This window comes from Lathamus discolor, chromosome Z (genome assembly GCF_037157495.1).
Source record: "Lathamus discolor isolate bLatDis1 chromosome Z, bLatDis1.hap1, whole genome shotgun sequence".
Taxonomy (NCBI): Eukaryota; Metazoa; Chordata; class Aves; order Psittaciformes; family Psittacidae; genus Lathamus; species Lathamus discolor.
This window is the reverse complement of record NC_088909.1, coordinates 90,897,241-90,920,703: the sequence shown is the minus strand read 5'-3', so window position 1 is coordinate 90,920,703 and position 23,463 is coordinate 90,897,241. Positions and strand designations below refer to the sequence as shown.

Below are 23,463 nucleotides of genomic sequence, written 5' to 3'. Positions count from 1 at the left end.
AAAGCAACATTTAATTCTTGGAGCATCAACTCTTGAGTTCCACTGGCCATGTTTAGACAATAGCATTTGTAGAACAGAGTTGTACCTTTCTTTTTTGGAATGTGTACTGAGGCTACAAGAATCCTTTGTCTTCCTAATATCTTCTCCCACTATGGCTTACCACTGTACTACATCATACTGCTTACCTGTGACTTCTAAAGAACAAATTGCTTTAGGACTAATCCTCTGTCTGCCTCCTTTGTGTGACAGATTTTCAATGCTGAAGATTGAATGGGGAATGACTATGTTCAAACAGCCTTTATATCTGAGAAGTCAAAAGAGTTTGAGATTCACACAAAAAAAAAATATCAAAACACCAAAGCCCCTACTTGAGAAGAAAAGTATTTTTGCCACTGAAATAGATCATACAGATCCCTTTTTGTTTAGGAAACAGAAAGGAGAATAGAAAAAGCAGTTGGCAGGTGGGGTTCATTTGCCATTGCTAATGCTTCTACTTGCCAAACTCCAATTAAAAAGAAACAAACCTATTCAAAATTCTGGTTCTGCTTTTTTCTTTAAGAAGTGGGATTCAGTAATATTAATAGTAACAACAACCACATAATAATAGTATTAAAAAGTCTTCCTCAAACAAATGTTGATTTCTTTCCCACTATCTGCCTCCCATCATCTGTCAGTCCTTTCTGCATCCCGTTGATAATACTTAGCTCAGGAATCCAGAGCATGTCAAACTATTTTCCGATTTTCTCCTTCATTTCTTTGGCAATGACTTTTTCCTGGGCTTTATTTCTAGCCATGTTGGCAGTCCTTCAGTTAAAGACTAGTTATTCAGTGGTTCCTACAGCCACTAGCATACGGCTTATTTAATACAAGGGAAATTTTAAAATGCTTGCTAATCCAGTAATCACTTCTGTAATATATTCTGGAGTTATTACCTGTTTCTTTAGCCTAGTAATATGTTCTTTAGTGGCAAAATTCACTCATTCAGTTCTAATCCTATGTTGTTCATTATTATTGAGGAAAGAAGCCTTTTATTTTTAGATTATCCTATGATTTAAAAGAGAATACCTTAATTTATTGTCTATCATCATTTTTTATCCAACTCAGAATTAGTTCAATTCATATCTAATTTACACTTTTAAAGATAAATATCAAATACAGAAACTAATTTAAAATAGTGTATGGGAAAAGAATAATGAATGAGATTGGCAATTTGCTACTTGCATTTTAATGTAAATATTTGGGAATAATTTTTAATTTTAGTATCAACTAAACATTTATGCATGTGGCCACAGCTGCTTCATTAATTCAGAATACCATCATAATAGGATAAAAAGCAAGACATTCCCAGTAAAAAAAAAAAAAAAAAGTCTTCTTCTACATAAGATGGAGCCGAATCTTCTTAACTGTGAGCTGATCAAGGACTATAATTAAAAAAACCAGACCCTAAACAATTTTTCCAATTCTATTAACAGAAGGCAAGGATAATAGAGCTGTGCAAACCCACCTGCGTACTGTGGCTTGGATTTGATCAGGAAATTCTAAAGAAGTGATAACTTGGTCTTGAATTTTAAACATTTCAATCAAAAGCTGTCCAGTAAGAACGGCTGGCTCTTTTAGTGCCTCTTATCATTTCTCCATTTTTGCAGTCCCAAAAGCAGTCTGGTAAACTCCTTGTTTCAGCTCCTGCCTGGCAGGTTTTTTGCTAGGAAAGACTTTACAATTTTTGGGACTATGTTAGGCTGTGTACTGCTGGTGTCTCTTTTATGAATAGTGACATCAAAGTAATGTCTATTTTATGACTCTTACGGTCTTACCTAGGCGTCTGGGGGGCTAGGGCCTCTGCAGAGCACTCAAATTGCCTGACCCATCTGCATGCCTTCCCTGACTATAAAGAAAGCCCGTGGCTGTTCAGAGGGATTTTGTGAGATGTCCCTGTCCATGCCAGGGTGGTTGGAATTAAATGATCTTTAAGGTCACTTCCAAACCAAACCATTCTGTGATTCTATGATATACTGTGCCAGCCAACTGGAAGCATGAAACACAGGAGCATGTCTGAATATGTGACTAAGCTGTGCCCACCGGTTACTTCCATATTTCCCAGTTCCCACTACCAAAGATCTTCTCAGGTGAGTCGCCTAATATAAAAAAAAAAAAAAAGGTATTTTTGCATGACAATGGTAGAACTCCTTCCTGGCCTGACAGCAGATGCCTGAGGTTTAGGCATTTCTGATTCTTGAATTTTTTGGCCCTGGCTCCTGAGAAAGGGCCAAATTCCAAAGACCTGGAATTACTCCTTCCAGCTGAAGATGAGTCACTTTGCAGAATTTAATGGAAAATGCATGAGGTCAGAGAATGAGAAAAAGAAAGGCTGTCTCTGTTGTATGGTGATGAGGTCACTCCTCGAAAAGATGCTGTGTAGGGGCAGGTTCTAAACTGTAAGCACTACTCCTAGGGTAATGTATTGATTTTATCTGAACATGGACTAAAGACTATGTGGAGAAACCTGCAGAACTTTGTCTACAAGAGAAGAGCTGTTCTTGCTTTTCTCGAGGGTTGTCTGACCCTGGTTTGTGGCTGCTCTGATTCACAGCTTTTTCAGGCTCCATACTCAGAAGCCTGCATATAATAGAAGCCAAATTTAGGCATTTTAATGGGTGGTCTCAATGTAGACCTTAATTTTTAAATAAACACTCACAAAGTGTAAAAGGCTTTAATGGACCAGTTTCTTGGTAACCTGTTAATGGAAGAGAGATCTACTTTCAAATCTAGCTTTTCAATTGGACAGATGATAATACATCACTGATCAGAGATGTCAGAAGCTGGATGAAGTGTGGAACGAAGGTGCCCTCAGACTGCATCGAACGATCATACCAGAAGCCACGTCTGCACAGTTTTATTTTCTGTATTCATCAACCAACAGACTGCATTCATAACAAGAATGAAAAGAATGACATAGACAAGAGTTCTATTTTTCTTTCTGATTTTTCTCATCTCAGTCCTACAAACCAAATCACCTTTCACTCATTTCAGTTGTTCTGCTGTTTTTACCCATACAGACAATGCAGTTTGGGTCACATACAGTCCTCAACTACCAATGACTGTAAGTGACATAGCTGGGCTGAAAGGGGAAGGCACATGGAGCTTGTCATCCTGTCTATCTTTCCAGTAAAACAGACAGTTTGAGTGAATATAGGAACTTTTGCTGATGCAGAAAAACACGTGACCAATTTAAAGATAAGAACATCTATGTTGGGTTGCATATCAGATTTTTGATGTGGAGATTGATAACACTCATGTTAGTTTGCTTGTTTTAAACTGATCACTATTCTGACTGCAAAATGTGTAAGTATATTTCCAAATCAAGGCTGTGCTATGCTGTAGTCCTAAGGAAAAGTAACCTGAAGTGCTGAATGAAGAGAACAAGCAGAGGTCAGCCATATGCTGCCTTCCAGTCTATATGCACTTTGATAACGTAACCATATGTTTCCACTGGTACACTGTTAAGAAATTAAAAATCATACACTTTAGTACCAGTATAGTGACAGTAAATCATTCTTTAAACTTTCTAGGTGATCCTGAGAACTGCTAGGTTTCACATACTTTCACTGTATAGAAAGTCTGAATTTTTCAGATTTTTCTATGGTAGTGTAAAGTAATCAAATGTAGAGAGTATATTTTTTGTACCTCAGCTTTAATCACTTCCTTGAATGTGAGATGATACATGAACAGCTCAAGTTGTCCAAAACCACGTCAATCCTCTTCCTGTTGTTCTGCCTTGAGAAAGGTAATCACTGTTTAACAAACCCATAGAACTTAAAGAAGCATTAGGTAAAGATTTAATTTGGAGTTTCTCATTCAGTTAGAAAAGTTTTGCAACATTAATTACAGACCTGAAAATCACAGAATCAGGAGGGTTGTAAGGAACCTCTGGAAATCATCCAGTCCACTCACCTGCCACGGCAGGGCCACATAGAGCGGGTTACACAGCAGCATGTCCAGGTGGGTTTTGAAGGTCTTCAGAGAGGGGGACCTCACAACCTCCCTGGGCAGCCTGTTCCAGGGCTCTGCCACCCTCAACATAGAGAAGTTCTTCCTCATGTTGAGGTGAAACTTCTTGTGTTTCAGTTCATGGCCACTGCACCTCATCCTGTTGCTGGGCACCAGTGAAAAGAGTCTGGCACCATCCTCCAGAGATGGTGCAGAAGAGTCTGGCACCCTGCTTTGAGATATATATATATATGCATTAATGAGATCTCTCAATTGTCTCTTCTCTAGACTAAACAGGCCCAGCTTGCACAGTCTCCCCTCATAAGAGAAATGCTTCAGACCCCTTATCATCTTTGTGGCCTCCGACCCTCTCCAGTAGCTCCTTGTCTTTCTTGTACTGCGGAACCCAGAACTGAACACTGCCCCAAATGGGGCCTCACTAGAGTCAGTGGAGGGGGAGGATCCCCTCCCTCGACCTGCTGGCCACACTCCTCCTGATGCGCCCAGGATACTATGGGCCCTCTTGGCTGCAAGAGCACACTGCTGGCTGATAGTCAACTAGTCATCTACCAGCACTCCCAGGTCCTCAGCTGAACTGCTCTCTAGTAGGTCAGCCACCAACCTGTACTGGTACTTGGGGTTCTTCCTCCCAGGTGCAGTACCCTACACATGCCCTTGTTGAACCTCACTGGGTTTCTCACCGCCCAATTCTCCAGCCCATCAAGGTCCTGCTGAATGGCTGCAGCTCCTTCAGGTGTATCAGCCACTCCCCCCAGCTCTGTACCATCAGCAGACTTGCTGAGGGTACATTCTAGTCCTTCATCCAAGTCATTGATGAACAAGTTGAATAAGATCAGACCCAGTATTGATCCCTGGGGAACACCACTGACTACAGGCCTCCCACTGGATTCTACTTTGCTGATCACAACCCTCTGAAATCTGCCATTCAGCCAGTTTTCAATCCCCCTCACTGTCCGTTAATCTAACCCCCATTTCCTAAGCTTACCTACAAGGATGTCATGGGAGACATCAAGGTAGAGAAAGCATTCAGCAAACCTTCACCGATACATCTGTATCTTGTCAAGAACAACCTCTTCCCTAAACCAAGAAAGGGGGCTGAACTGGGGACACAAATACTACTCCCTTTAAGGGAAATACAATTTTATAGTTGGGTTTTTTTTTTTAACTACCCATTTTAAGCAGGTATTTATTCATTATAGCACATGAGAGTGCTGCACAAACTGTGACATACAAACTAGTTTTTCATAGAATATAAGCAAATACAGTTTCCATTTCTGAATATCAAATGCCCACAAACTCTGTATATGCAAGAAAAGAAGCAGCTAGTTTACCCCTGAAGATGATAAAGTGACTGTGAAAGACTGGGTGGGGAGCAGACTTCTGTCTCTCTGTTTGCCTGCCTTTTCCCTGCACACATTTACTATTGGCAGGTTCCATACAAATGAAGACCAGGCTGAATGTATGTTGTGTCCTCTGTCTCACAGAGCAATATAATTTTGTTTTTATTGTGGAAAAGAAGGCTGTAAATCAGATTACTCTCCTTTTTGCTATCATGACCTAGATGAGGCCTTTAATGATTAATTGAAAAGAGTAGCTGATGTAAATAATGCTGTTTTCCAGATCTGTATATTTTTAATGCAAAATGTTATTGATCATTTAAGAAAACCATATACAGGCCTCTTTTTTTAAAAAAAAAAAGTACTTTTTACAATAGTAATGGGGGGTTGATTCAACTCCACTGAAGCTGACGATGGTAGGCCCTTTATTCTGAATGTTTGTTGGAAAATTGGACATTGTTTGCAAACAGACTAACCGAAACTAGCACAAAAAAAAGGACATCTACATTGCTAGTTGGTTACTGAACTACAGTGACCAGCTGGAGGGATTTCACTGGAAGCTAAATTTTTATTTGCTTTGGGTTGCACAATACAAATCTGTTTATCTGCTATCTGAATTAATGAAATCATAGAATCAGAGAATGGTATTGGTTGGAAGGGACCTTAAAGATCAGCTAGTTCCAACCCCTCTATTCAGGAAGGCACTGTACACCATGTAGACCAGTCATTTAGCTTTTTATCTTAATTTTAATTTCAACCATCTGTTTCTGTTTCGGCATGTAAAGCCCTGAGATCAGTACATTATGATAACTCTTAAACTTAACATGGATGCAGACCATAAATAAAAGTTAATATTATATAACAACAGCTTAATGAAAAATCATAAAGCCTTTTGAAGTTCCATCCCATATGTAAGACTACTGGTCTTACGACTGCATTCTTATTTTAGCTATTAGTAAAAAATTTAGAGTGCTTAATCCAAATAGTGGATTACAGACCAATGTTAATTGTTCTAAGTTATGATAAAATATTTTTTGGGGGGAGCAAAAGTTTTTCATAACCATTTTTCTCTATGCTTTCAAATTGCCTATCGACTTTCAAAACCTGATGCCACTGTGGATGCTTAAAGCCTGTCAGAAGTACCAGCAACATGAGAAAGTGACAGCTGAAGAGAACAGTTGTCCTTTCACATGGGTCTGTGCCATACAGATGTCTACATAACACCAGCAAATTTTTTTTTTTTTTAATAAATTACTTCTTTATAGAGGATGGATAAATTCTGAAATGATGTTATCGACATGAAAGAGCAATAGGGTTGCATACATAATAATTAAATGCCATGAAAGCAACTAGGATAAATAAGTCAACTCTGAATGCTACAATATTGTTTTGTGTCAAGTATCAATTTAATATTAAATAGAATATTAGGCCTGTGATGTTATTTTGCAAAAGGCTTTTTGTTTGTTTTTTTTTAAGGCAGGAGTTGAGTTGGATCAAAATAACAAAATTATAAAAATTATTTATCTAATTGACAGTGACAAACAGTCCTTACTTATATGCTATGGTTATCTTCCAAAAAAAACCCCACCATATTCAGGACTTCATTAATATGAACTGCTTAATATATAACCTTCTGCAGAGATTTATCCTCTCAGTTTGTCAGTTCCTCTCTCTTGTTCTACTAGTCTTCACATCGCATAAAATCCACACCAAACAACACAATATGCTAATCTTAAGGTCTATCTGAGAAAACAGTTGTAATGAATATGTCTGTCTTCACATAGTTCATATAAAGGGTGAATTTCAAAAGCATTCACAGAAATGAAAAGGACACATTTAACTGACTTTTAGTAAGAACTCTATTCCTAAATGTGAGTACTGCACATATTTCCCTAGGAAGTAAACTGAGGTGAACCAACATGTGTGTGCCAGTGATTTCCATGCATATAAAGCACTTGTAATCCTTTAATTCAAGCACTGGTAATGTAAACTGTTGACTGCGAGTCTGCAGATACACATCTGCCAATTTACGAAATAATAAACGGCATTTACCACAGACTGAAAGACGTGAAAATACTACAAATCACTTTCAAACTTGAAAATGTCTGTGGTATTTACCCTGAAATAAAAATAATCGTCTGAGGTGAGTTAAATTTATTTAAAATACCATAGGCATATGGGTATAAGCAAAAGTACAAAGAACAGAATACTTACCTGTCATTCAACATACTGCACAAAGGCCATTTTATCAAAAAATCTCCCTTTAAAACCAGGGATTTAGTTTTTTTCCAGTGCCTTAGGATAGCACCTTTTGCTCAGCAAGCTTAAGTCAGGATTTCAGAGCATTTTATCTAACCTCTGACAAAAGTTTGGCAGTGCAGTTTACCATAGGAATATTTCTCTGTAATAAGATAAAAATATATTCTGTGGGCCAATTAAGTGAGAGTGGGAAGTTCTCATTATAAATGTAATCCTGCTGACTAAATCTAGAGTAGTCACACATATACTGCAATTACATCTTTAACAGAGCAAGTTTTGTACATCTGCCTAAATCTGGATATGAAATCACAGAATCATAAAATCAACTAGGTTGGAAAAGGCCTTCAAGATCATTAAGTCCAACCTTTACCCCAGCACTGCCAAGTCCACCACTAAACCATGACACTAAGGGCCTCATATATAGGTTTTTTTTAACACTTCCATGGACGGTGATTCCACCATTCACTGGGCAGCCTGTTCCAATGCCTGACCACCCTTTCAGTGAAGAAATTTTTCCTAATATCCAGTCTAAACCTCCCATGCTGCAGTTTGAGTCTGTTTCCTCTTGTTCTATCACTTGTTACTTGTGAGAAGAGACTGAACCCCACCTTGCTGCAACCTCCTTTCAGGTAGTTGTAGAAAATAATTAAGGTCCCCCTTGAGCCTGGCCACAGCCGATCGACCCAGCCTGTCCAGATCCCTCTGCATAGCCCCCTACCCTTCAGCAGATCAACACTCCCACACAACTTGGTGTCGTTTGCAAATTTACTGAGGGTGTTCTCAATCCCCTCATCCAGATCAGCACTGAAGATATGAAATAACATGGGTCCTGACACCGAGCCCTGAGGGGCACCACTAGTGACTGGTCACAAACTCAGTATGAGAACATTTACCACCACTCTTTGGACCGAACCATCCAACCAGTGAAGAATCCACATATCCAGGCCATGAGCAGCCAGTTTCTCCACTGCTGTAGGAGACGGTGCCAAATGCCTTACTTAAGTCCAAATAGACAATGTCCACAGCCCTTCCCTCATCAGCCAGAAGGGTCACCTTACTGTAGAAGGAGATCAGGTTGGTTAAGCAGGACCTGCCCTTCATGAACCCATGCTGACCGGGCCTGATCCCCCTGTTTTCCTTCATGTGCTGTGTAAACACACTTAGGATCATCTGCTCCATGACATTCCTTGCCACTGAGGTCAGGCTGATAGGCCTGTAGTTTCTGGGGTCTTCCTTCCTCCCCTTTTTTGTAGGGAGGCGTCATGCTGGCCAATTCCCAACCCTCTGGGACCTGCCCACTAGACCAGGGCTGCGGAAAAAATCTAAGGTCTTTAGCACTTTAAAATGTGACACTGATAGTATATTACAAGTTTATTTTTGTTAAAAACTGAAATATTCTTTATTTTTAAGCCTGTGTTTTTGTAGGCATTAGGATCCCCTCAAACCCATATACCCACTCCCAAGCTAGTGGCAATTACCCCAGTATTACATGAATTAACATTTGTAATGCATATGCTTTTTTTTTTTTTTTTTTTGTCAGCTCATGTTCTCATGTTTACTTTATCCCCTGTTATGCTCTGGCAGAATCCAAGCCACAGTAAAGAATAAAAGAAATTGGAACATCTATCGGTTCTAAATCTGACACATTTCAAGAAAGACTATATGGTTCCTTCTTAATTCAAATTATTCTGAGTTAGAAATGCAGATATTAGAACTGTAATAACTGAAAGATATCTAATCTTTCAGTAAGAAAGCTTGTTTACTTTTTTTTTTAGCTCAACCCCAAAGTCACAGTTTCATTTTTTTGAAAATGAAATGTTGTTTATAATTTACTTGTTTTAAGAAAATTATTACCAACTTGAAATAAAACATCATTCATATCACTGCATGAAAAGTATGACTTGTTGTGAGAGGAACCCCTCTTCTGGTTGAAACACAGAACACCACACATGCAAATACTGTGCAGTGCAAGCAGGGAGTTCACCCAGGCTGGATTCAGTCATGGCACCTTTAGAGAGCAATTCATCTCCCTCAAAAGAAAACATCTAACATACATTATGTCAGCTTATTCACACTGACTATAGAGAAAATAGGTATCTACATCTTAGATGCCTAAAGCAAGCAGGAAAATTGTCATCTAGTCTGTTGTTACATGAAAAGCTCCCACTTCCTATCCTCTAATTTGTCTGCAAAAGAACACTCAGCATGCTATAGCATACATGGTTGATACTGAAGATCAAGAATGCCATTGATAATCATTGGCTTTTTTTCCCACACAGTTTCCAGAAGAGATTTATGTGGATATACGGAATATAACAGAACATATTCTGGTCATCAATATCAACATACTCATTTGAAAAATCACTGCAAATTTTAAGGACACCTTGGTTGGCGTTGCTTCTAAGAATTTGAACATTTAATTCTGATACTGCTTTACTTCTCAATTCCACAGTTTCTTGTTTGCTAATGCATTTTCTCCTTTATGTCTCAGGGCAAATTCTTAAAATAGTAAATGGGAGAATTTTGCTCTTGCTACTTTAGTCACTTGGCTTTACCAAACCCCTTATTTTCCCTTGTGACTTTCCCCCTATCTTCTGTAGAAGTTCACTTTTGCTACACTTTTGCTTTCTGCGGCGCTCACTTTCCCCATTTAGAGTCTTCCCAAAAACGCTTCTGTTGTTACACTGTTTATTACATTGGTGATCAGTTCTCCCAGAGATTGCTAGCTGAGCAATCTGGATAATGTGATAGAGCTCTACCTGTCTGGTGTAGTGTTCCAGATATTCCACGACATGAACAGCATGACCAGGAGGATTTCTCAGCAGGAAGGATCTCCACAAGCTACATTTCAGACATTCCCCAGAAGAATGCAAAAAGCTTAGTTGCATCTGTAAGTGTTTTCAGTCATTATGTGAAGAGGAGCGGAAATGTTAGTAATACCTCTTCCTTCTTAACACAGTGCTGGAGTGCAACATGTTTTACTAGGATTTTGCATGCATCAAGAAAGGCCTCATACTTCGCTGCTTATGCCATGAAAATTGTTACCATGAAAATATCAAAAACAGTCTATGACTAAGAATGGGCAATGCCATTCAGGCAAAATAGTATCTAGCCTCAATCTCGATTCAACTATCAAAATGAATTGTAGCCATTTTCATGCTTTATAGGGCTTAATATCTTTCCCGTATCATTAAAGTCTTTTAGCCACTTACATCCAATGCACACAGGCCTCAGCTCAAACAGTTCAATGGATAATTTGAGCACAGCTATTCCAGCAGTATCTCTGAGAAATCAGATTAAACTACATTACATTGAATTATCTTTACTATTATTTACCTTCTCTAGGTTCCTTTAAATTTTTTGGCACAAAAACACTTTCTAGATTAATCACGGCACTGGCGGCACCACCTTTCTTCTAAACTAAAAGTTCAGATGATATATTGCTTCTAACAGATAGAGTGCACTCTGAGAATTAACTGAATGTAAACCTTCAGATCGGGGGGAATTTAAAGACAGCAGCAGCGTCTTCCAGCAGAGTGTTTCTTGGGTCCTGCTGCCTGAGAAGCTTCTCTGGCTGAAGAAAAGAAGCTGACCTCAGGCAAACAACTGTGGGAAAGCATGTAAGGTAGGCTAGCTGTGTGTTCACATGCATGCGTATCTTCTCTTCTGGATATCACATTTTCTTTCACTGTTGAGGATTTTACTGTGTTACAGGCTTTCCAAAGTTAGTCCCCTGGAGTCAAAGAAAGAGCTGTATTTTCCAGTATCTCTATTTCCAGTTAAGGTAACATACTTCTGGATTACTGTGTTGTATGAGACAAATACCATGATTATAAGAAATAGGCATAACATCTATCAACAACTGAAATGTCTCATGGAAAGGAATATGAAACCACCATTTGAGATTACCTCTTAAAGGAATACATTAACAAAGGATTATGATTTTAACTGATCTAAGCATTTGTCTGTCTCACCTTCCTATTTATTTAATAACCATGAATTTAAGTATGATTGCAGAACATTCTTAAGTAAGGATGTTTTTCTGTTTATAGAACAGATTTAAAGATTTAACCTTCTGTTCCTTGATGAGACCTACACACAAATGGTCATATTACATGATGGGTTTCTAGGAGAATAAAATTATACAGAACTGTCAAGATGGGGTCTTCTAGAAGTAAATATGGATATTGTGTGAATCTAGATGAAAAAATTACCCTAACAACCCAACAACAAAAACTAACAATGTTAACATTCCAGAGCCTAAAGACAAAAAATACTGAACATGACAAAGCCACATTTCTCCTCAAAACAGTTGAAGTACTATTTCTTCCTTGAGTTACAAATCTATTATACCATTAGAAAGAAAAGAACTATTTTGATATTCTGGAAACATTAAATTTTTGGTTTAAATGATAAGTTGCCGTTTTAGTAAATATCTATATACTTTCAGCAAGGGACAAAGCAAATGCTCTTTCACTCTGCCAACATAGAGAATGTAACTACCTGGAAAACTACATAGTGTATTAACACATGGATTAACAGGATGTGAAAAATAATAAGGTCAACAAAAAGTGTATTCTCATGCAGATTTCCAAGATCTTCATAATAATAACTCGAAGTGCCACAGGCTATGTAGGTTATGTTTACACTTTCAGAAGTGTTAACATAACCTACAAAACCAGTCCTGTTTCTTTATAAATAATAATGTCGTTATAAATAATAGTGTCTTAATGTTACAGAGATAAAATTCACCATCCTAAATCAGAAAAGTCAGTTCTGGAAATTTTTCCTTATTGCCTAAGGGCTCCTAATGCAAGACTTTGCCTCAATATAGCTACAGGACTCTATGACCCAAATGAAAGATCAATTAATTCCTCATACCAGTTATTTCTACTACATTTCATTAGAAAAACTTAGTAATGAAGGTAATCATGACACAGTCACACACTGGTATATACGGAAAAAGAATTTGGAAAGGATCTAAATTAAAACAAGCATAATAAGGCAGAAATCAGAAAGTTAATATGATGCAATGCCAAAAGTCACGTGACTAAAATCAGGAAAAACAGATACAAGGGTATGAAATAACACAAGGTTAGTATTATAAAATACATTTTTCAGTAAGAGTTTTTATAAGTAAATATTAAATTTAGAAACCCATGATGGTTTCACAGAGGAATTTTAGTCATACTAATTCTTACCTGTCAAGCTTGCTTTGTTAATAGATGGTTGATTACACATTGGTGAACGTCTGTTTAAAAGAAAAAAAAAGGTATATGCCTGATAAACACAGAGATGACTGAATCCTTGAAGAATATAATAGAAAATACATTTCCTTGGGAAATTATTTGGGACTGGAATACCCTGGCATTGAAAAAAAAAGAAAAAAAGTTCTCAGCAGTATTTTAGGAATTTACAAGTTCATTAAAAACCTACTTAATCATACTTAGAGCTTACACTTAACTTTAAGTTTGATTTACTTAGTTATCATTATTCTAACATGGCTTGCACTTGCCACATTCTCTTTCTTGAAATGCCTTTCTTATTATTTTTCATTTTATTATTTCGCATATACATTTCACACATTACTTTGCACATACCTTTCACAACAATCTTCAGGGCAAACAGCTCAGTGGAGTGCGTTGCCCACTGAAGAAAGATAAAAGTTACTGGACTGACACAGCTGTGTAGGGATGTGTGGATGACTGCAAGCAAGGTCTACATAGGGTCTGCATACTCCCACCAAGGGGGCTGGAAATATCTTTTAAGGGCACTGCATATGCAATGGCGGGCAGTTGGTTTTGGAATGCTAAATACTTTTAAGTTCCAGAGGCGCACATTTTGGGTGAGGGACATGACTCCACTACAAAATTTAACAGTGTAACTAATGTTAACTGTGATTCTGTAACATACTTGGAGAAAGATCGTATTTATAACATCTCATTTATAATCATGAATGACTGTGAATAGTGGAATGTCATTATCTTGGATAAATTAGGCAGAGCTCTAGGTTCAGATCATGCGAGTAGCTCACAATGAGTGTAGCTGTCTGCTCACTTTGGTTCATTTGCAAGACTCAGACTCTGTCTGAATGATCATCTTTGAATGATCTTTGACATATGACTAAATTATTGAAAATCATACAAATTGCACAAAACCACTCACAGACATGTTTTATGCAGGTTTGGTGGCACAGACTGAAATACCTAACATCTAATTGTTATTCTTAGTTTACATTTAAACAGTACCACTGCAAAAAGCACAGTGGCCAAGAACAGACACTCACTTGCTGGGTGCCCGATCTTGTAAATTGGTTAATGCCGCAAAGTTATTCCGTACAGTACGCAGGCTGGCCAGCACCTGGAACAAACAAACCAGTTTCAGTCTAAAATTTATTCACAGGTGAGACTGACATATCTCTGCTCAACTGTGCTGAAAATAAAAGGAAAGGACATTGCAAAACAACTGTAAATGGCTTCCAGAATTGGTTTGTCCAAAGTCTTTTGACCACTACTTAACAATAACATGTCTGTAATACAAGGGCAATAATTTATTTCTTTTTTCCCTCGTGAACAATTCATTATTTTGTGTAAAGGCAAGCTTACTTGAAGAAGAGGAAAGTTTTTCACAGAATACTACTTAGTTCTTTAAAATTACCATAAAAGCATTCATGTTGGGAAAATAATAGCCCATTCAAGACTACTACTTCATGCATAAGAAATGATTACAAAATCTTTCATTTGCAGTTCAGCCCACACAGACCTTAAAGCACAAAGAAATAAGATTGTCTAGACTGCCAGGAAAAATAAAAACTGCTCCTTTAAAGGGTGCAGTTGACTTGGGTACTTAGTCAGAAGACCAGAGTTAAAAGGAAGGTAGCACCTGAGCAGGTGCGAAAGTCTTCAGGCTTTTACAAACTTTGCTCACTGGAAAAGTAGTATAAATGAGCTACTTCTTTTCTGGACTTAATTTCATCCAAGACAGCATCTAGTAGAAGCAGCGATGACTGTCTTCTCACTGTAAGCAACACAAGCACTCTCTTCTGAAGCTAGCTGGATAAATGCAGCACATTTTGTGCCACGTAAGGGTAGTAAGATGCACCTCTTCAGCTAGGGAGAGGTAGATCAGCTTATGTCAGAGAGGAACCACAAGTTGTCTGGAACCAGACTGGGAATAGAAGGAAGCAGCGACAATCTTTCATGATGTGCCTTTGTGGGAGTTGCCCATTGCTATTTCTCAGCCCAAACTGGGCTGGTTCCCTGGTGAACCCACTGTAGGAATAGTAAAGGTGGAAATGGGAATTCAGGTTCCAGAGCTAGGAGTTGAGGAGGATAGAACCATCTTTCCATGGCTGATTAAGTTTACACATGAAGTAGGAAGGAAGCAGGGGGCTGAAAAGAAAAGAAGGATTTAGTTAAAGCTTGTAACAGACAGAAGATATTCAGGAGATAATAGTGACTGGAAGTGTTCAAGCTACCATAGGTAGTTCTCAAATGACTTAACGTAATCAAAACACATTTGTTGCATAATTAGACTATTAATTTCATTATGTTTTTCTTTCCTACTATCAGGAGGTAAACTCACATATTTGTCATTCACCATGAAATAATTATATATGCCATCAAATTTGCATGTCCAGGGTACACTGACGCTACTAAATGTTGTATTTAGATGTTCGATAAACACAGATGGAAATCAGGCATGAACTGATCAGAAGGGGAAAGAGGATCCTGGAGTTCAAAAGTTCAAAAATGAACGCATAAAATACAAAGCAAAACTGCTGCAGTATGGAAAGTATGAAGTAAAAGGAAAGGATGAGTTGAAGGTAGAAGGAAAGCATAAATGGAATAAAGTTGGAAGGCTGGGCCTATTAAGGTAAGACACACATTTTTACTTACTGCAGTCCATTTTCAGTTATCTTTGGTCAGCCTGCCTGGATTCAGTTTACATGTACCAGAATGATGAGATGGCTTGCTGTGCTAGTATTATGAGAGAAACATGTTTATGTGGCTCCCAGAACAGTCTCAGGCCATGAAAAAATGCAGTTGGTTTTCCTGACTGCAAGTTCCTACTCAGTAAGCCCTGTTGTACTCAAATTGGCTGTATATTTTTGTCAGGTGCATTGAAAACTGGGAACACGTATAAAGGTAACTAACTGACTCCTTGGTGAGTGATCTCAGGTACAGCCATGCCTATTAGCTCTGCTTCTGCTGGACTCTGGAATAAGCAACTCAGCACATGCTGCACAGGGCTGTTTCAGAAAGGGTATCCAGCTAGGCACAATGCCACATGAAAACATGAACCCTGAGGTATGTGCTAGATCTGAAGTCACAGGACATTTAGTATCCGGGGTGCTGGGGCAAGAAGGGTGCAGAGCTGTAAGGTTGTTCAGGGCCAGTTATGAGTGGAAGTTAATGAGCTTTGCTGGACCTGTCTGGTGCCTGAAGGGCTAAGGTCAGTCTCTTTACCCTGCCCACTACTATGCACATTGACCAGATTTTTCCACTGTCTGAGATATTATGAATCTCTCCTTTTTCAGAAAGCAGAGATTTGACTGTTTGGTTTGTATGTCCTTCAATTTGTTCTTCTGGCAGGTGAGATAAGTGTAAGTTCAAAGGTGAAATGTCTCGTCTCTGCTCAGCATTCCAGCTGCTTTAGCATACATGCACATATTTTCACAGTTCTGTAAGTGTAAGGCATCCCCACATGCATATCAATGCGGCAACAAAAACTTTGGCCATTGGCTATAGTGGAGCTAAACCACTTGATTTATTGTATAAAGATACTAAAATTTATGAAGCTACTATACTATAAGTACATAATATTTAAATTTTTCATTATCATTTGCTTTAAGTAACAGTTTCTCTGTTCACAGACGTTTTACTTGTGATTGATGTTTCTCAAGTTACGATTTGTGAGCAAAAAGCAACCAGTCACCTGCAAACCGCTACAGGTTTGATTTTGTCCTGGGTTGAGCAGCAGCAGTCATTTTTCTCCTTCTTAGGAGCTAGTACAGTGCTGTGTTTTGATCTTTTGGCCTTGGAACAGTGGTGATAACGCCAATGTTTTCAGTTGCTGCTCGAATGTTTGGTCTGGCCAAGGACTTTCTGAGCCTCATGCTCTGCCAGGGAGGAGGGGAGGCTGGGAGGAAGCAGAGACAGGACACCTGACCCAAACTGACCAAAGAGGTATTCCATACCACAGCACGTCATGCCCAGGATGTAACAGGGAGTTACCCCGGAAGGGCTGGTGGGACTGCAGGGTTGGACGAGGTATCGGTCGGTGCTTGGCTGGGGGGAGTGGGGCGAGTTATCAGTCAGCTGGTGCTGAGGTGTTGTATTCTTTCCTCTTGTTATTTCCTTTAGCATTATTATTATTGGTGGTAGCAGTAGTGATTTGTGTTATACCTTAGTTACTAAACTGTTCTTATCTCAACCTGTGGGAGTTGCATTCTTTTCGATTCTTCTCTCCGTCCCTCCAGAAGCAGGGGGAGGGCAAGAAGGGGGGGAGTGAGCAAAAGAGGTTTGTGGTTGGGTTTAAACCACGATAGATTTCTAAGTAAATAATATTATTTTCAAAATCATTATATAAAAATAGTTGCAAGTGAATTAAAAAATCAAACCTTTTTAATGATAAAACCCCTAGAGAATTCATCCTTAAATTTTAAATCACCCAAATGATTTTATTTTGAAAAGCTAAATTCTATGAGTAATTAAATTACAGCGGTTGCTGTGTATTACAATATAGGGAAGTGCAACTAATAATATTCTTGTGATAGATTTTTTAATTTCAGCTTATAAAATTCCCTTTCTGGTAAAAATAGCAAATTAACTTGTCCTCAGGCTGGATTCTATGTGGGGGACACATCATGCCACCCTGCCTCCAGTTTTCAAATGCAGCCGCACTGACTAGAGACAGAAAAGCTAAAATTGGAACTATTACCATCAGGTGGCTCATGATCAGATGAAACAATTCTCCTGATTGATTGAAGTAAATACAGATGGTTTGAAATAACTGGAACCTGTGTTCTGCATGTCATGATCTACTGCCACCAGGAAGCCCTAAACATTAAAACGGTGCTTTTGCTGCTTACAATATAAAAATGGATCTTCATGATGAAGTATTGCTCTAGGAAGATATTAAAAGTGTCGTTTGTAAGATGCTTAGAGATTGGCACATGGCATCCAGTTTCTGAAGTTCTGACTGAGGTCCTAACACTGGTAAACGTAACTCAAAGGGATGGGTCCTGTGCTTAGCTGCATATGCAGTCTGTGAGCAGGCCCCACTGGGAGATGGGATATTGCATATTCAAGTAACTTTAAGGAAAGGGCTATGTTTTTCCTAAGAGTCCAATCAGCTGTCACTTCCCCTCTATTAGGCATAGTCTCTCAACTGCATCTCAATTCCTCCTGTCAGGGAATGTGACATGGGATAACCCACCCTGTGAGTGCTCTTTGTCCTGTTCAATACAAATCAAACCAGGTTGATTTAAAACACTGCTAGCAGGGCTTTGCACTGAAATACTAAAAGCTCTCAAATAATCAGTTATGGCACCCTGGTGCAAATAGCAGTAACATTCAGGTGCTCCTGCTATAATTGCTGTAGCACATCCATCAACACCAATAAGAATATGAAACTGCCCTTAAATAGGGTGTCCTGTCGCAGGAAAAAAAAAAAAAATAAATGGAGTGTAATATTTGCCGTTTTTCTAGGCATCCTATAACCTACCTTATCTATGTGGCATAATCAGTAATAAAATTCAGATGACAATGCATATAAACTCAGCTATAATAGGTATTATTGGATTGCTTGACCACTATAATATTTGTGGTTTTTCTGTGCTCAAGAGTTAGGGTTATTATTTTTTCTGAGGAACTAAAACCAGAAATGGTTTTACTTTTTCTTTTTTTCTTGCTTTTTCTGTAATTTATTAATTTCCATAACTGCTAAAGTATGGTTACCATTTGAGAGATCTTAAAAGTATTCTTAGAAAAGGCCCTGGCTTAATATTTACTCTGTTAATGTATGACGAAGGTATTCTTCATATTAAGGATTTGATCATAGAGTTTTATAAAGGGTATGTGTTTAAAATACAATTAAATATATAATAACCTATTATATTAATGTTAATAATTTTAACAACTTACCACTAGACCAAAGCAACCTGCATATTCAGAGTGAAGTTGGATACCTTCTTAACAGTTAAGACTGCCGTGTGACTCAACCTTTCTCTTTCCATTTGTGTTCAATCACATACAATTTCCAGATTTATTTTTACCCCTGTAGTTACAATATATTAACTTTCATTCCTATTACAGGTTAAAAGTTACTATTATAAGTTCAGGAATGTTAACTTTTCATACACAGTAAGGCAGCTGTATTGCTAAAAATTGTGGAGTTTTGATCTAAATTATGTAGAATTTTTAGCTGATATGTTATAAAACAGAATCTGAATAGAAAAATCAAGCAGAGATGGTTTTGCAAAGCAATGTAAGTATTCTGGGTTATATATATAGTATATAACCCTATTCTGAGTAAAACACATCTTGCACCTAAAAATTATGTTTCATTGAATGCATAAAAGATGTTCAAAAAGAGAACTTGTAATCATAAAATCTAGAGGAATAACAGAGAACACAGATTTGTCTTCATCATGGCTGTCTGCTATAGCATTTGAAAAGGTATCAGAGGTGTTTATTGTGTTGTTGCACTTCAACATTTCAGATAATCAAAAAGCATTAACCAAGAGATAACAAGAGTGGGAGGTTTACGGCTTCTACTTAGACAGTTTTTTACCCATTTCAAGCAAACAGATGTTATGTAATATTAACAATGGAAAACAATGTATTTGTCCTTTAAATTGCAAGATTGTGTGAGAAATATGGCAAAACTGTGCTTACCTGGGCAAATGGCGTCACAATCAAGTCATCTCCATGTCTGAAAAAAATGAGCGGAGTTGTAAGTTAGGTACTATTGCAAACTTAAGTGACTGCTTTTAACAGAAAGATCAGGTTATACAATGCATCACAGGCAATTCCAGTTCTATTCTTCTGTAGTTTACTCTCTACCCCTGCTTTACACATTCTTTGAAAAGTAAATGTCAACTTAGTTATAGCCCAGCTGCCTGGTGTGTCAATGGGATGGCTGATGAACCAGAGGGTTTCTACAAGTGCGGGTTGGGCAGGTGATTGACTGCCCAGGATCTATCTACAGAGATTTCATCCCGAAGGATGGAGGTAAAAACACCAAAAGCAACCCTATGAAGGGCTACCAGCAGATTTGTGAGTGCAGAACGAACAACTGCAGATGGCTGGGCAGTGCATCGGTCAAATGAAAACATTGTAAAACTTTCAAACTGACTCATACTTTGGAGGAGGGGGTGTGTGTGTGTGACCAAGTGTGTGCCGTTGCTGTGGCAACCTCACCCGCACCACGGGTGACGTATGGGCAAGGTTCTGGGATGACGCACTGTAGGGCAGAAGCGAGGAAGGCAAAGAGAGGTTCCTTCACTTCAGCACCGAAACCTGCCACTTGAAATGGTTTCCAAAAAATGCAGCCTTGAAAATACAAGGAGGCTTGAAGGGCTGTTGAGCTGAAGAGCAGCATCTGTAACACTGAGGATATGGAGCTACGTCTCTCCAGGGGACCACATTGATAAAGAAAACTTAAGACTTTTCAGTCACGATATCTAGTATATGGCAGCAATCAAGTTGAAAAGAAATTTTCTGAAAACAAAAATGTCTTTGTTTTTAATTTGCCTGTATTTTCCTACAGTAAATTTATTGTGATGAGTTACAAGTTGCAGGTTTCAGCAGATATTGCCATTGTTTTGGTGCTATTTCAATTATATTTAAGCATAATGATGTATTTAATAACATTTCAAGTCCATGAAAATCTAAACAGAAAAAGGCTTTCTGATAAATGGAGAAATACCATTTGTGTTTGAGTTGCTATGACATCATTCTCATAATCTATATACTGTCCACAAGACAATAATGTTTTTACACGTTTTGGAAGAACCTAGTAAAAAAGTAGTATGTACAGCCAAAGAGCCTGTAAGGACAAAACAAAACTCCCCAGTATTCAAAATTATCATAATGCTTAAATATCTGTGTAACTTTTTATTAGCATCTCTTTTATTCCTGTTAGTGGAAATACAGAAGTGGATTTTTACAGATCCTATGGAAGAAGACTGTACTTTTAACACCTTTGCAGGAGTGGTTGGAATAAGGTATTGTTTCAGGTGAAACCGCAGTCCCACCCTGGTTGGAAAGTATGTATGCCTCATTCTCACATCAAATCGAAAGAAACGTGGCACCACTGGAGGAACTCAGAGGCTTTAATTGCCCAATGAAGCCAAATCCAATTGGCTATTGTAGATATCACGGATCAGCCCAGGCATTAACAGGAGAATTAATGACCACCTGGGTTTAGTACTTCATGCTTTCATTGGCTCATGAAAACATCAGGAAATGCCCATGACTATTATTTCTGATCAGGATTGCTTGATGACTTAGACAGCTACACAAAGGCTTCAGCAGAAGATAAGCCACATCCATCTTTTCCTTTTCTCTCTTGTCTCTCACTTACGCAGCCATAGTATGAACATGCACGCTACCTCACTTCCAGAAAAATTATGCTCTTTGTCTTCAAATTCTGTGAAATGGTATTATCAGCTGTGTTGCGCCTTGCTTGCCTGTTCCTCAGTAAAATCTGTTAATTTCTTCCCTTTTACAATGAATATTTTTATTTTTTGCGTATAGCTACTTCATTTTCTCTTCTGTTTTGACACTTAAAAGACACAGCTGTCTAGAGCATGGAATACTGTGTTAGTCGTCTGATTGACTTCTGCAAAGGTGGAAGAACCTAAAGCCGCAAGTGAATTATTTGCCAGTCTTCCCCACGCCTACCCACTCTATCTGTTACTCAGGTTGTTTAGCCAAAAAGCAAACAGAGGGTTTCTTAGAAATGAGTGTGCACAGAAACTGTATTTAAAATCAATATGCAAACCCATTTTTTACTGATCTAGTCTAATTCCCACAACTGGAAATTATGAAGGGACAGAAGAGGAAAGGAAAGGGACCTGGAGAGGTAAAGGTTTACATGTAGCAGCAGCACTGGACAAGGAACAAATATATTAAATTGTTTCTACCTGTAAATAAGCTAGATTGAGTAGAGCTAGTTCTTTTTAGAATTACAAGCATCTGTCAGTGGCAAACACTCTTAATGCTCAGCATATGACACAAATGCACACAGAATTCATCAGCGGTTCAAATTCCCAGGCAATTGCTACAACATAGTTATTAACTGTTGAAGTGCAGATTGACAAAACCAGGAAAACAGGATGATCCTTAAAATCTCTTCTGGGCTCCCTTATGGGAGGTGGTACTTTCTTGCTCTTCTTATTCAGTGCTCCTGTTTGCCACCCCTTGAATGCTGAGGCACTTGTAAGAGGCAACAAGTACATATTTCTGTGCTTTCTGCTCTGGCATTTATTGTTTGTTTTTTTTTCTTTTCTATAAAATAGCATGACCCCACTCCTTTAATGTTCAACCTTCATTCTACTTGAGCTCTTGCTGGACTGCATTTCATTGGAGAACGCTGATAAAATAGCATAGCTTGTTATTTTTTAGAGGAAACATTATGAAATACTAATTTAATGTACTGAAATCAACCAAGGATTTAATTTTCACTTTTCAAATGCCCCTTATTGTCAAGAGCAACATTTCCAGAAATTGTCATTATTTCGGTGAAAGTGTGATACTGAAAGTACAGATACCCACAGCTTTCACAAAGCAGTTTAGCACGCAGCAGACCCACTTGAACAGAAAAGCAATTGCATAACGTGGTGAGTAATCTTTAATCCACACTGGGTCAGAAAATCTGGAGAGTGCTCAAAAAGGGTGCAGACATGTCTAAAGTGTCTGTTATTTTTTTGTACAGGAGAGCAAAAATGTATGATTCAATCAAAATGCCACTAATTGACAGTGTATTGCAGTGTAGTAAACACTACAATGTAAGAATGTCCTGTTTTATTTTCAGATTATAAAGAAGCTGATAGACGATACTGTCTGGATCCTGGACAGGATAGTGCCATACATCTATATGATGAAGAAGTAAGAGGGAGTGTAAACCCTGTGCAATATATCACAAACTTCTAAATGTAATCAGAGCTGTTAACCTTTAAAGTTAGAAATCATTCATAATGTTGACTAACTAGAATGCTTGGGATACTTGTTTATATCTTCATTTTTCAGAGGAAAGACAGATCTGAAAGCAGACTAATTTTCATACGGCCCCAAAATTTAAAATTATCAAATTCCACCATCACCAAAAAAGGCTGCTAAAGCACACAACAGTCCAGAGATGAGTCACTGTTACATAAAACACAGGCTAAATTGCCATTAGCAGACCAAGGATTATATAATTCATCTCAAGCTATTTACCACATTAAAATGGTGAAGCCTGGCCACTTGCAAATTTTCTGGGTTTTTCTTCCTAACCTTTCCTATAGAACACGTGTGAACTCACCCCACAGAACGTGTGATGCTCCCTGCCCTGGAGAAGAGATCAAAGTGCTATGCTAAATCACAAGTTAGATGAACATGTTCAGCTGTCTGTTGCCAAATAAAAAGTACAAAAATTCTGCTTCCTTTCCTCAAAACTGGCATTAATTTGTCTCTTCTATCGCAATTACATTAACTAATTAACTTTGCCCCCACTTAAAGGGAATTTTGAGATTTATGCATGGACTGACAGAGAAGCCCATAGGACGATTAACACAAGGATAGAGAGGGTGACTGCATAACCTTTATTTCTTAATTAAGTTGGCATAATTTAATATAATCATCTAATAAGT

General features: G+C 38.2%; 1 protein-coding gene across 2 annotated transcripts in view; it reads right to left on the bottom strand.

Annotated features, from left to right (window-relative positions):
• Positions 1–23,463, bottom strand: part of LOC136004829 (3',5'-cyclic-AMP phosphodiesterase 4D) — a 353,696-nt gene that overhangs the window by 89,326 nt on the left and 240,907 nt on the right. For both annotated transcript variants that reach the window (XM_065661714.1, XM_065661715.1), the window contains exons 3-5: positions 19,505–19,541; positions 13,891–13,964; positions 12,806–12,855 (exon numbers count right to left, since the gene is read on the bottom strand). In XM_065661714.1, coding sequence (XP_065517786.1) covers positions 12,806–12,855; positions 13,891–13,964; positions 19,505–19,541 — 161 coding nt within the window. The remainder of the gene's footprint in view (positions 1–12,805; positions 12,856–13,890; positions 13,965–19,504; positions 19,542–23,463) is intronic.